A 13,793-nucleotide genomic window follows, 5' to 3' on the forward strand; every position below is an offset into this window, starting at 1 on the left:
GACTGACTCTATTTTTAGATACAACATAAAGGAGGGAATGACCCCCCAGGTCATTTTTGTCTTTGTGCCCCTGGCTGACCTCAGTGAAGATCAGCCAGGAGCACCCATGACAGCAGCAGACAGTAAGAACGACTGATAACCGTCATCTCATCGCCAATTTACAATGGCGCAGCAGACGGTACAGAACAACTGGTAACTGTCTCTGCTACCTTGCAAAGGCAAATGAATGCTGCTGTGTAGCGCTGCAGTACCGCCTCTGTCAGTGGCATCCAGTACACATAGTGACAGTGACAAAAGGCAAAACAGACTCCATGGTTGCCATGCTACGGCGTCTGCCAGTGCAATCCAGGGAAAAAGGGCGCAAAATGATTGTCTGCCGTTGCTTTCACGGAGTTAGGATTGAGTGACGACATTTATCCAGAATCACCCGCGACACTGTTTTTGCACCATCGTGCATTGGGATCTCAACCCAGAATGCCAATGGGCGGAGGCGACTGCGGGAACTATGGGATAGCTACGGGATAGCTACCCACAGTGCAATGCTCCAGAAATCGACGCTAGCCTCGGTACATGGACGCACACCGAATTATTGTGCTTTGTGTGGCCGTGTGCACTCGACTTTATACAATGTTTTACAAAACCGGTTTATGTAAAATCAGAATAATCCTGTAGTGTAGATGTACCCAGAGAGTTCAAAGAGCATGAGAAGTGCGAATATTATATATACACCTAACCAAAATAAAAAACTAAAGTGTTTGCTACTCAGTTTCTGCTTGGGGTTTGCAATTTTGGCTTATACTAAAAAGAACACATGCCCTTCACTTGCTCACTAACAGCAGCAACAAAATCACATACAGCACACTGCCCATAGGTTTATTAACATGCAACATGTGAGTAAATGTGTCGGATACCCCTACATACCAGACTATTAGTCTTCTAGCAGCTAAGGCTTATTAAGAAAGAAGAGCAGCTACCATGGCACCAACCTGCCTACTAGAAAACAGCCTTATGAGTATAATTGTGTGTTTACTGATTTATATTAATCAACTTCCAGTTTGCATTTATATGCACTTCATGTGGTTGCCTTTTTACTTATAATTTTAACCATCTATTGCTGTCACATGTATAATTTCTTTTGGGTCTGTATCACTTCATGCCCAGAGCCACGATTACACGCTGTAGGGGAGTTTGTGGCATGCTTTGTTGCGATGCGGGTCTGTCTTCAGCACTTATCCTTGATAATCTTCCTTTCTTCCAAAATAAAAAATAACCAAGTATAGGCCTGATCCTGCTACCAATTAAGCCAATGCAAATTTTGTCATTGCCTTCAGTGTGACCATGATGAGTGTCCTTGCAGCCCTGCCTTCTGCTAGCACAGAAATTCATGCATGCTTTCTCCGCTGTCCAGGAAAAGAGCATTGTTTGCAGGGTCACCTCTGCAACCCATTTGAGACTGAGGACAGTAAGTTCCCCAGTCAGCACTGAGCATTAATATGTCTCCTGCTAGTGTAATGAGGGTGCTGTGGCTTCACACTCAGTCGGGCCATTTCATTTTGTTTAACACTAGACATACAGCTTTGCAGTTCAGCGGTGGAACTGAAGAGTGCGAGAAGGTGGTCTGCTCAGCATCCCATGTCACAGCTGGATACGAAGCCGGGCTTCTCGCAGCAGCATGCTGCTCTCAGGGTCTGTAAGTAGTGCAGCTGGGAGTGTGCTTCCCAGCTCTGACAGAGATGCTCTAGCCCCACTCAAGACAGTGCTGTAAAAATAGCTGTATAGCTGGGGGCAGCACAATCGGTTAGCAGCCTGAGTGCAAACCGGCTGGACTCCTGCATACATGTTTGGGCTGCGCTACTCCCTGCTACGCTGCTACTTTTAGCACGCTAGCTTGAGCTGAGCTAGTGTGTGTCTGTCTACCCGCATTGGCAAGTGATGTGCAGATTGTATATGCATGTAACCAAAATAAAAATCTGAAGTATTTGCTACTCATTTTCTGCTTGATTTGCTATTTGGTTTATATTACAAAGCAAACAAATACTTTGGTTGCTCACTAACAACAAAAATCACAAAGGGAGTGCTATCCATATGCTGGAATTAAATCATCAGGGCTTTCCTTTGTCCACAAGGTAGTAAACATAAGTTGAAGGTAGGGTGAAGGGGAGAAAGGCTAAGGCCCCAACTGAACTATTTCACAAACCATTTAAAAAAGTCCTGCTTGTTTTCAGAAAGACTGAACTCAAAGAAGAAATGTTTGCAGGGTTAATTGCACACAAATAGAAAAGGCGCTAGACACCAAAACATTTCAGACTACAGAAGGGGTCATTTTGAAACTGTTTCCATGAAATGCACAATGAAAAGAATCTGAATATGAAATATTCAAGTAACATATTCACCCCTATCAAGTCCAGAGGAACAGTTCCCACAGGGAATAATCCTCCAGTTAAGCACCAAAATCATAGTAAGAGGGACATTAGCCAAAGACTGGTATTTACAAAAACCTTAGTAGTAGGTTTTTTCCCAGAAAATCTTGCCATTCTTCATCATGTCCAGATCCTCAACTGTATAAATCAACATAGCTCCCGTTCACTTTGGCAAAGCTGCACTTATTTACATCAGCTAAGGATCTGGTCCAATACATCTCAACATAAAAATCCTTTTGAGTTCAATGTATTGCCCTTATTGTTTCTGCGACCGTAAGACCCTTTCACCAGCCACTATTTATCTACCATTTCTATACTGCCTTTATACATTATCATGCCTCCATACAAAAAAATTACTGTGAGCATACAGAACAAGAAGCTTCTCAAAATGAAAATAAACGGAATCCTCTACAACTGGGCAGCATTGCTGCTTACGGAGTAACTATGGTCAAGTCTTATCAAGCTAATATGTTCACGCCTTTAAAAAAACTGCTAAAGATTGTAGATAATTACTGAAGTAAGATTACTGTTTTAGGTTGTTTTGTTCTATTGATCCAGTCAAACAAAAAAAAGTCTCATTTAGCATTAGTTAAGTTAGCTCTCTTCAATAAACAAACCATAAAAATGAGGGGGAAAAAACTGATGGTTAAAAGGTATCAATTAAAAGGCTGCAAGTTAGGATGTGCTAGGATGAATGCTGCTTATGAAACCTTAATCCGACTCCCTAGCGTACATGAATTATGATATAGCCTTTAATTACATGATTATTAAAAATACATAAAAATTAACACACAGGACCCCTGGTTCATTCAGCGCACAGGATGGATCTGCTCAGGAGATGAATCAAGGCTGTGTAGTGAAGGAGTCTGTGGTCTATGGGACCCCAGCTTCAATTGCTGCAAAAGTTGAAAAGTCTGTAGTGAGCAAGGGGACTGCAGGAAGAGAAAGGATGGTCTTGTGGTTAAGGAAGTTGAATGCTGCCCCAGAGTCTTGGATTCTATCTTTGCCTCTGCCATAGAGATCCTATGTGATGCTAGGCAAGCCACTTACACCAAACTTTTCACAGGTAGCCACTTCTGCCTATAATTAACATATGCACAAGGAGGCCAAATTAAGGTTGTATGGGCAACTTTCATTCTGGCACTGCTTGACTTTTAATCCTTAACTTTGTATTTCCAATTTTGTATGGTTTAGTTTATTGACGGGCGCAACCTTCAATAACATTAATCAAAGTATGTTTGCAAGTTTCCTTAGTTCTTTTTAATAATAAGAAAAGTTTATAGATGTGCTATTTCGATAATAAAGCACTTACACATTTGGCATCTTCAGTGTATATTTTATTGCCATTGGTATCTTTGCGATGCTCAATATTTCACCGCTCAGTGCCAAGCTGACCAATATACTGGAAGTAATTAAATTAAACAGCATGCAAGCAAAACCTTTTTTAAATGCAACTTTAGTTTTACTGTAACTTCAGGCTCAGGGCAACTTCTAAATGACTTTGAAAAACTGTAACAGAAAACCGAGTAGGGACTCATATATATATTTCCTGCTTTTAAAAAAAGATAAATATTCGGCAAGCTATATTCCCCAATTTGTAAGAAGCAAATAAACAATACATATGAAAAAGAGCTGAATTCTATATCTTACTTTAATGTAACCCTTTTTGAGGAAAGTAACAGTTACCCTTTGAAAAGAAACAGTGTAATTTACCACAGTACAAACCCAGAGAGGCACAGCAGGAGCGTATCAAAATCCAGTCTGCTTTCATCACAGCTCCTCCTGACCCTTTCTTTGAAATAATGTTGGGATAGTCTGAGGTAAATCAGCTGTCAAAAGCAGCCATAGCCATGACAACCAGGATATTAGTGACTATCCCCAAGTATGCAAATGAACTGAAGGAGGGAGTGAGGAGTGGCTGATTCTCAAGTCACAACATTACTACGCAGGCAGCAGCAGGGAGCAGTAAATGTGTACTGTGTGAGGGGTGGAGGTGGGGAGGAATCAAGCTTTTCCAGTGGTCAGATTTTCTATAATTCCCTAAAAAACAACATGCAAACACAAAATACAGGTTGCAGATAATTTCACAAACATTAATTAGTGTCTGAAATTTGGTTCAAACTCTCCATGGCATGTTAACAAAAACGGGTTCTGAAAAATGGTGAGACACTTGTGGTACAGACCCTGTGGAACAGAAAATTCTGACACAACCTTACCTATGGTCTGCTACTGAGAGACTGTAAAAAAGCAGGGAGGTACAATGCATACTCTAAACTGCTTGGCGCAGAGATTAACCCATCTGGTTGTCCCAATTATGGTCCAAATTCTCCACTGGTGTAATTTACACCAGAGAATTTCTCCGTATAGATCTGTGCCTGCAGATCTGTCACAATGTAAAAAAACAGCTCTGAGCATGCAGTGACATTACCTTTAAAATTAATTCAGGCCAGTTTTTTAAAAATAAATTTATTAAGAATTTTTTCCATAAACCATTGATATCACAATCAATGCAACCATTTAATCAGAATCAGGCATTTCTGTTATAAGCAGGCACAACAATACAAAATAAAGAGGTGAGTACACTGTTGGGTGAACTGTATGTTATTGGATTACATACTTATCCTGCACTTCTGGAGAAAGGTAAAATGGAGTATCTATTTTCTGTTACCAAATTTGAATAGAAAAAAAAAAGATATAAACTACCATTGCTTCTCTTTGGCCTCTCTACAAGACATTGAACAAAAGTTTGTCATTCCAAAAATATTATAGTGCCGTCATTGCCAACAGGAAGAAGAATATTGAATGGATATTTGAAACTTAAGAACTCATCTTCAGAACGCAAATGATTTGCTAAAATATCAGAACTGGTGTACAGAGATAACTGACTGTGGTCTACATAGTTATATGAATAGGTAGCTTTTTAGAATATGTGGGAAAAATATTACAGTCAATTTATGTAAAATGCATACATATTAGACACATTAATATACATACACACATGCTGTAAGTGAACTTTGAGGAAGTCACCTTTTCAAGAAGAGGGCTACTATCAGCTCTTTCAATAATAATGCACATACTTAGCATACAGTAATATGCTTGTTTATTTCTGTATCTTTTTCTTAAAATATATATTTAAAGAAGAAACAAAGAATAGCATTGAATCTTTCCATAAACTTTGTTTTCTTATTTACATTGTAATATTCCATTATACACAAAGTAAAGACTGCATTACGGTACATTATCTTTATATAGCTTTTTTGTAATACATACAGCTTGAAGCTATGTAACATCTTAGCTTGGGAAGAGAGATACAACTTATATTATAAGACTATTTAAAAACAATTCTGGCCATAATTCTGCTCTAGATTGTTTCACTGAAACCATTCTTTGTCAAAAGAAAAATGCCCCACATAGGGGATGAAGAAGCAGTGTTTAAGTCACCACTGGATCCACTTAAACTTAAAAGAAATGTACAAACCACAATCACTTTTGCATTACTACACAACTACCTCTGAGGCCCATTACTTCCTAATTTAGAACACGAATGATAGTTACTATCACATCTTTCAATTAGTTTTTTTCTGTCATTTTAGGGCATTATTTTTTAACTGTAAACAATGAAAATTTAAATGCAACATTAATCATACATTATCTTCACCTACACAGCTAGGACGAGTTCTGATTTGTTTGGGAGAAAAATGAGCATGCATACACCTCTTCACACAGAATGAGTATAAATAACAGCAGCACTTATCTCAAGTTATGGTGCATGTGGTTGCAATAAAGAGTATAAAATGAGAGAAAAATTCCCAACATCTGTTAAAACACAAAAGAGCTTATTGTACAAAACGTCATTCACATTCTCTGTATTGAGCTGAGGAGTAAGCTGTTCAGTTTGCTGGGGTCTCCAGCCGACAGACTCCTCCTTCGATTGCCACAGACTGCCCTGCCACAGCTCCAGGAGGAAGTCTCGAAATGTGAGTCTGTGGAAAAATTGTGAGAACTTTAGCAACTGTGGAAAAAACTGAGAGAACTGAAAGCAGGTGGAATGAGTGGACACAAAGGAATCTTAAAAAGCCCAAAATGTTGATTGTTCAGTATGAACATATATACATGCAAATTACAACACAACTGAAAAAGCTGCAGACAGGGAACGTTTAGTATAAAGACGACATTAATAGGAGGGGACATAGTAGACTCACGCAAAATAATACATGCAGAGCAGGTAAATTGGGTGCTGCAGTTTACCCTGCCTACTAAGTGAACAAAGTGACTTCAGTAAAGCTGACACAAAATTAAAACTGATAAAAAGAAAACACTTTTGCACAACACATAATTGATACGTGCAGCTCCATGACAGAAGGCATCATTAATGCCAAAAGTTTAGAGGATTAAAAAAGGGTTAGAACTTAATATGTTAATAGGATACAAACTCGTGCTTCAAAGCTTAAAGCCAACTTTAACTGACAAAAAAGTTAAGATGAAATTTCTGCCATGTGCACTTCTTGGAGAGAAGAGTTACATTGCAAAAATGTTTTGAGAAAAATAAATTATGGTCATGACAGTATTTCAGCAGGAAAGATCAAAACACCCATCTAATATATTCCTTTTGTATGAGCGTTTAGTTTGTAAGATTGCTAGATGGATTTACTACATTATTCTCTATTTATATTGCTGTAATGCTCAATGACCCTAATGATATAGGAAGACACCATTCCCTACCATTACTGGTTGTGAAACTACACTTAAGGGCATCTAAATATATTTTCCATATATTACTTTTCAATGTTAGTAATTGCCAAAGCTATCAAAGTGATTTTATACAATTATGAATAGAAGAGGAAGTGGCTTGATACACCATTCAGTTGTGGTCCAACTATGAAAAAATTTGAAAAACTATCTTGAGTTATCCAGTCCTCTATTTCTGAAAAATATCTGTTTATTGGTTTTATATTGGCAAACACTGTAATTCATTATATCCAAAGGCATGTCTGAGCCCTGTTGTGTGATAAGGAGCGGCACTGTTTCAGTTTGTTGTTTGTCTATTGTTTTACCTTTGAGGGAGTCATGTAAAGCCTTATAAAGAACTTACAACTTGACACATACCATTCTTCACGTTTAATGGTGTCCAGTTACTCCTTTTCCCATGTGTTTATTGGGGTTATACAATTCACATTGCTCATAACAATAGCTTGCCATAACGGTTATTTCTCCTCTTCACTCCATATTTGTTGTGCTCTATTTGTAACTGCAGAAGATTTATTTTATTACAGTCTAATCTCCTACCAAGGAGGACAGATCTGTAAGTACTGAAGAAATTGCTTTATTTTCCAGTGCACACTTTGTTGTAAATGGGCAAGGATAAAGACTTTACAGTACCAAACATGTATGTAAGCGTATTCTGTCTTATTGTTAGTGCTGTGTTACTGTTACATGTAACATCATTGTCTCCATATGTAGCATTGTTATATGATATCAGCATATATTTTAGTCCACATGGTATTGATTTTGCAATATAATAATGCTACATATTGAAATAATGGTGGATTACATGTACGGCCAGATGGCTAAAGCAGTGCTTGGTGCACTGGGAGCGGTGTCACAGCCAGCTTTCTACAACCTTTCTGCCCACTCCTCAACTCCCAGAGCCGCTAGTTTAGGCTCTGCTGTAACTTAAAAAAGCTTCAGGGTTACTCTGTGGTGTGTTCTACACTACAGGGTTAGGTCAACTTAACCTGCCTTGCGTCAACCTAACCATGAAAGTGTCTACACTTAAATTTCATTCCCACCGATGTAACTGTCCTGCTATGTTGACTTAACTCCACCTTCACAAGTGGTGTAGAGTCAAGGTCGATGCAGTCAGGTTGACTCAGTGTCATGCAGACACTGTGTTGCTTATGTTGACTGTTACTGGCTTTCAAGAGCAGTCCCACAATGCCCCACACTGACAGTACAATCAATAAAAGTACTCCTGAGGAGGATGCACACCACCAACACAAGGAGCAAAGCGTAGATGCAGAAGTGATGTAATTATTACAGGGGCTGTGTGCCAACATAAGTTAGGGCAACTTATGGCATGGCTACACTTGCAAGTTAAAGTGCATTAAAGCAGCCCCGGGCACACTAACTCCCGACCCGCCCACACTGGCCAGGCACTTAGAGCACCTGGACTCTGCAGCAGGAGCGCTCCTGGTAATCCAACTCCATGAGATGCATAACGCTTGTTGCACCTTGGCTGAAACTCCCCAGCATCAGTGTGAACGAGGTGTTGCCTTACTGTGCTTTGATCAGCCTCTGGAAAGATCTCATAATCCCCTTAAGTCAAGTGGTCACTCTTGTCTTTGTTTTGGAATCGGCTGTAGGAATGCGGATATCCTCTTTCAAAGCTCTGTTTCTCACAGCCATTAGCGTAGAATGTTGCTTGTTGTGAGTGAGAGAGAGGCGGGGGCGTCTGAACTTACAAGACAGCATGCTGACAGACTCTCAGCACCCCAAAAACCCACTCTGTCTCCCCCCACATACACACAACACACTCCCTGTCACTCTCCACCCCACCCCCCATATCTGAAAAGCCCACTGCAGCCACTTGAACGCTGGGATAGCTACCACAATGCACTGCTCTTTGTGGCATTGCAAGAGCTGCTAATGTGGCCACACTAGTGCGCTTCCAGCTGAGTGTGTAAACACTCGGCAGCGTTCTCCCTGCTGTGGTCTCCAAAGACTGGTTTAACTCCCAGCGCTCTACATCTGCAAGTGTAGCCATGCCCTTAATTTTGTAGTGTAGACATGGGCTAATCTGTATTGGATGGTAACAGCACTCCCAAGGGCGTAGGGTGGGTGAACAGTTACTGCTGTCCACACTACAAAGATTTTGTCAGTATAGCTATACTGGTAGTGCTGCCTGTGCAGATGCACTGCATGCTGACGGGAACTTTTCTGCCAGCATAACAACATCGCTTCCCTGAACAATGTTAGCTGTGCCAAAAGAAGTATTCATCTGTGAGCATAGCTCTGTAACACTAGCAGTTTTGCCAGCATAGGTATGTCAGCTAAGGGGCGTGGTTTTTTCATACCCCTGACCAACATAGCTATGCTGACAAAACTTTCTAGGGTAGCCCTTTCATCACACTGCCAGAGAATCACCAGCACACATTGTTCCTGCAACACCCTCATCTATCCCATATGCTCCAAGTTAGGGAGGAGAATAGCCGTTTCCCTGCACTCGGATTCTTCAGCTGTACTCTTAGGGCAGCTTTAATTTTTTTTGCAAGGATCAGGTCTGCAATGCTCATGCAATACGATTATCTGTAGCGTATATTGAAGTTGCACAAACCAATACACTGGAGACATAAGGCTGATCACTTAATTCTGGGAATTTTATTATTTCATAATAATTAAATATATAACAGGTTCAGCTGATGAAATTTCATTGGCAGACGTTCTGGTATATTTTGCATTAGATGAAGGGACTTGGGCAAAAAATGTACACCTATTTGCCACTAGTCTCATTATAAAATGGTGAGTTACATTTACTTTTAAAAAGTTGTATTTTTTAAGATTATGGGCTGGATTCTGCCAGTCTTCCAAGGGCTGAACTCTCAGTGCTAGTGCAAGCTTCAGGAGAAGACGACTTGCAGGATTTGTCTTTATTTCTTTAAAGAATACTGTTTCAATTGTGGGAAATGTCACTGGCATGACCCATTGACCTCAAACTTGGGTCACAGGAGTAGCCGTGCTTCAACTCCCCACTTGGGAGCCTGCTGACAACCCACGGCCCATGGAGCCCAGCCCCAGCTCGAGGCTCCACCTCTGATGTTCCATTGGTGGTGTCCCAGAGCAGTCAACTGGCCCGCTGGCCGTATTTAAGCCAGCAACAGGAACAGGAAACTGTCTGAACAACTGTGCTCCATCCTGCTCTGGACTGTGCGCCTCCTACTCCTGTTCCCCCAGCTTGACTTCCTGGTGTCCTGACCTGGCTTGGCTCCTGACCTCTGACTTTTGGTTCTGATCTCTGGTTTGTCTCCTGCCTCTGAATCCCAGCCTACTCTTGACTCCCGGCTGTGGACTCTGACCACTAGGTCTGGTTGCCTACGACCAGGCCCTGACAGTCACTTTATAAAATAGAATGACTTGTAACTGCTCCACTCCTGGCGGGAGGCTAGACTGTGAAAGCCTTATTTACTTTGTTGTGTACTTACTTGAGCCCATAGTCCCATTAATCTTAAAAGGTCCAAGGATTGCACAATTTAACACATAGTGAGGTGGAATGTTTTGAAAGTCTATGAGTCGAAAAGATAAAACAGTTATAACATGTATCAGTTGAGCAGAATATTATTTAGAACCTTAACCACAATTCACTGTAAAGACATTCTCTATTCCAGAGGCACAGCCTCTTTTAATCCCCTCCTTGATAAGGCTATCCTGGCGTCTGCTCTTAGGTGGTCTTTTTTTTCAGTTAAATGACAGAATCAGATTTAATTAAAAACATTTTTAAGGTTTTCATTTTACTGGTTCAACTTTGATCCTTAGCCCTCCTACGCGATACATGAGCATCTTTCTACTTTTAGAACAATTTTGGTCAAGATCATGATTTACCACTTCAAGAAGAGAGGGTTCCCTTCAAATCTCCTATGGTTCCCCTCAAATGCAACTGATAATTTTTGGAACTATTATTTCAGAGTTAAACTTCCATTTGTTTAAAAAGATTTATAAGAACAACTGGTAGAACCAAATTTGCAAAAGTCAAATCCTAGTGAAGTAAATAAAAAGGAGCATGAACACTGCCAAATTAAGTGTAAAAATGTAATAAGAAAAGCCAAAGAGGAGTCTGAAGAACGGCTAGCCAAAAACTCCAAAGATAATAACAAAATGTTTTTTAAGTATATCAGAAGCAGGAAGTCTGCTAAACAACCAGTGGGGCCCCTGGACGATCCAGATACAAAAGGAGCACTTAAAGACAATAAAGTCATTGCAGAGAAACTAAACGAATTCTTTGCTTCAGTCTTCACGGCTGAGGATGTTAGGGAGATTCCCAAACCTGAGCCAGCTTTTGTAGGTGACAAATCTGAGGAACTGTCACAGACTGAAGTGTCATTAGAGGAGGTTTTGGAATTAATTGATAAACTTAACATTAACAAGTCACCAGGACCAGATGGCATTCACTCAAGAGTTCTGAAAGAACTCAAATGTGAAGTTGCAGAACCATTAACTAGGGTTTGTAACCTGTCCTTTAAATCAGCTTCTGTACCCAATGACAGGAAGATAGCTAATGTAATGCCAATATTTAAAAAGGGCTCTAGAGGTGATCCCAGCAATTACAGACCGGTAAGTCTAACGTCGGTACCAGGCAAATTAGTTGAAACAATAGTAAAGAATAAAATTGTCAGACACCTAGAGAAACAAACTGTTGAGCAAAAGTCAAAATGGTTTCTGTAAAGGGAAATCGTGTCTTACTAATCTATTAGAGTTCTCTGAAAGGGGTCAACAAACATGTGGACAAGGGGAATCCAGTGGATGTAGTGTACTTAGATGTCCAGAAAGCCTTTGAAAAGGTCCCTCACCAAAGGCTCTTATGTAAATTAAGTTGTCATGGGATATAAGGGAAGGTCCGTTCATGGATTGAGAACTGGTTAAAAGACAGGGAACAAAGGATAGGAATAAATGGTAAATTCTCAGAATGGAGAGGGGTAACTAGTGGTGTTCCCCAAGGGTCTGTCCTAGGATCAATCCTATTCACCTTATTCATAAATGATCTGGAGAAAGGGGTAAAAAGTGAGGTGGCAAAGTTTGCAGATGATATTAAACTGCTCAAGATAGTTAGGACCAAAGCAGACTGTGAAGAACTTCAAAAAGATCTCACAAAACTACTTGACTGGGCAACAAAATGGCAACTGAAATTTAATGTGGATAAACGTAAAGTAATGCACATTGGAAAAAATAACCCCAACTATACATACTATATGATGGGGGTTAATTTAGCTACAACAAATCAGGAAAAAGATCTTGGAGTCATCGTGGATAGTTCCCTGAAGACGTCTAAGCAGTGTGCACAGGCAGTTAAAAAAGCAAACAGGATGTTAGGAATCATTAAAAAGAGGATAGAGAATAAGAAGGAGAATATATTATTGCCCTTATATAAAATCGATGGTATGCCCACATCTTGAATACTGCATACAGATGTGGTCTCCTCATCTCAAAAAAGATATACTGGCACTAGAAAGGGTTCAGAGAAGGGCAACTAAAATGATTAGGGGTTTGGAACGGGTCCCATATGAGGAGAGATTAAAGAGGCTAGGCCTCTTCAGCTTGGAAAAGAGGAGACTAAGGGGGGATATGATAGAGGTATATAAAATCATGAGTGATGTGGAGAAAGTAGATAGGGAAAAGTTATTTACTTATTCCCATAATACTAGAACTAGGGGCCCCCAAATGAAATTAATGGGCAGCAGGTTTAAAACAAATAAAAGGAAGTTCTTCTTCACACTTGTGGAACTTCTTGCCTGAGGAGGTTGTGAAGGCTAGGACTATAACAGTGTTTAAAAGAGAACTGGATAAATTCATGAAGGTTAAGTCCATTAATGGCTATTCATCAGGATGGGTAAGGAATGGTGTCCCCAGCCTCTGTTTGTCAGAGGGTGGGAAGAGAGATCACTTGATCATTACCTGTTAGGTTCACTCCCTCTGGGGCACCTGGCATTGGCCACTGTCAGTAGACAGGATACTGGGCTAGATGGACCATTGGTCTGACCCAGTATCGCCGTTCTTATGTTCTTAAATATCTTTTTCTAAGGTCTATTTAAAACCCCAAATAAAGTTAGGGCCATCATGTAAAATCAATTTTCTTAGTAGTATGCAGTAACAGTCTTTACTCAGTAGAAGCATGCTACTGATCATGCAATACAATACCACAGCCAATGTGGCTCAGTGGCCTAATCTGAATCAGACATCCATTATGAAGTGGACATGGTCAATGCAGAGTACACTACTGGAACAAAAAAACGGTACAGTATGCGGCATGGATGCGCACAGATTCTGCCAAATGGCACAGGGCAAATATTTTTTTTACCAAAACAGAACCACCAAAATTTCTTAGGCCTGCAGTAGGACATTCATTTATTCATGATAAAGGCTTTGATTTTTGAGACGTGATTTTTCTAACCCAAATAAATTGTAGGCACAATAATAAAGTTTGTGTTTTACCTGCTTACCCCACAAATCAGGTAAAGTTAGAGGCCTAAATATACCCACAAATAACTGCATGTGAAAATCGGGAGGCTGGGTTGAGTTACATATTGAAAAATCACTCTAAATATACATATTATTTCTGAAATAACAACAGCGACTAGCTGTTGAATATGAAACCTCAGTGAGAAC

General features: G+C 40.1%; 1 protein-coding gene across 5 annotated transcripts in view; it reads right to left on the reverse strand.

The window, feature by feature from the left end:
• Window positions 1–5,312: 5,312 nt before the first annotated feature.
• The window catches only part of TASP1 (taspase 1), a 168,596-nt gene continuing 160,115 nt past the window's right edge, over window positions 5,313–13,793 (reverse strand). For 4 of the 5 annotated variants that reach the window (XM_050952178.1, XM_050952179.1, XM_050952183.1 and 1 more), the window contains one exon: window positions 5,313–6,403. In XM_050952178.1, the coding sequence (XP_050808135.1) occupies window positions 6,311–6,403 (93 nt within the window). In that variant the 3' untranslated portion in view covers window positions 5,313–6,310. Of the gene's footprint in view, window positions 6,404–10,618; window positions 10,700–13,793 lie in introns of all 5 variants that reach the window. The other variant, XM_050952180.1, reaches the window with a different exon arrangement.

The sequence above is a fragment of the Gopherus flavomarginatus genome, chromosome 4 (genome assembly GCF_025201925.1).
Source record: "Gopherus flavomarginatus isolate rGopFla2 chromosome 4, rGopFla2.mat.asm, whole genome shotgun sequence".
Lineage (NCBI taxonomy): Eukaryota > Metazoa > Chordata > Testudines > Testudinidae > Gopherus > Gopherus flavomarginatus.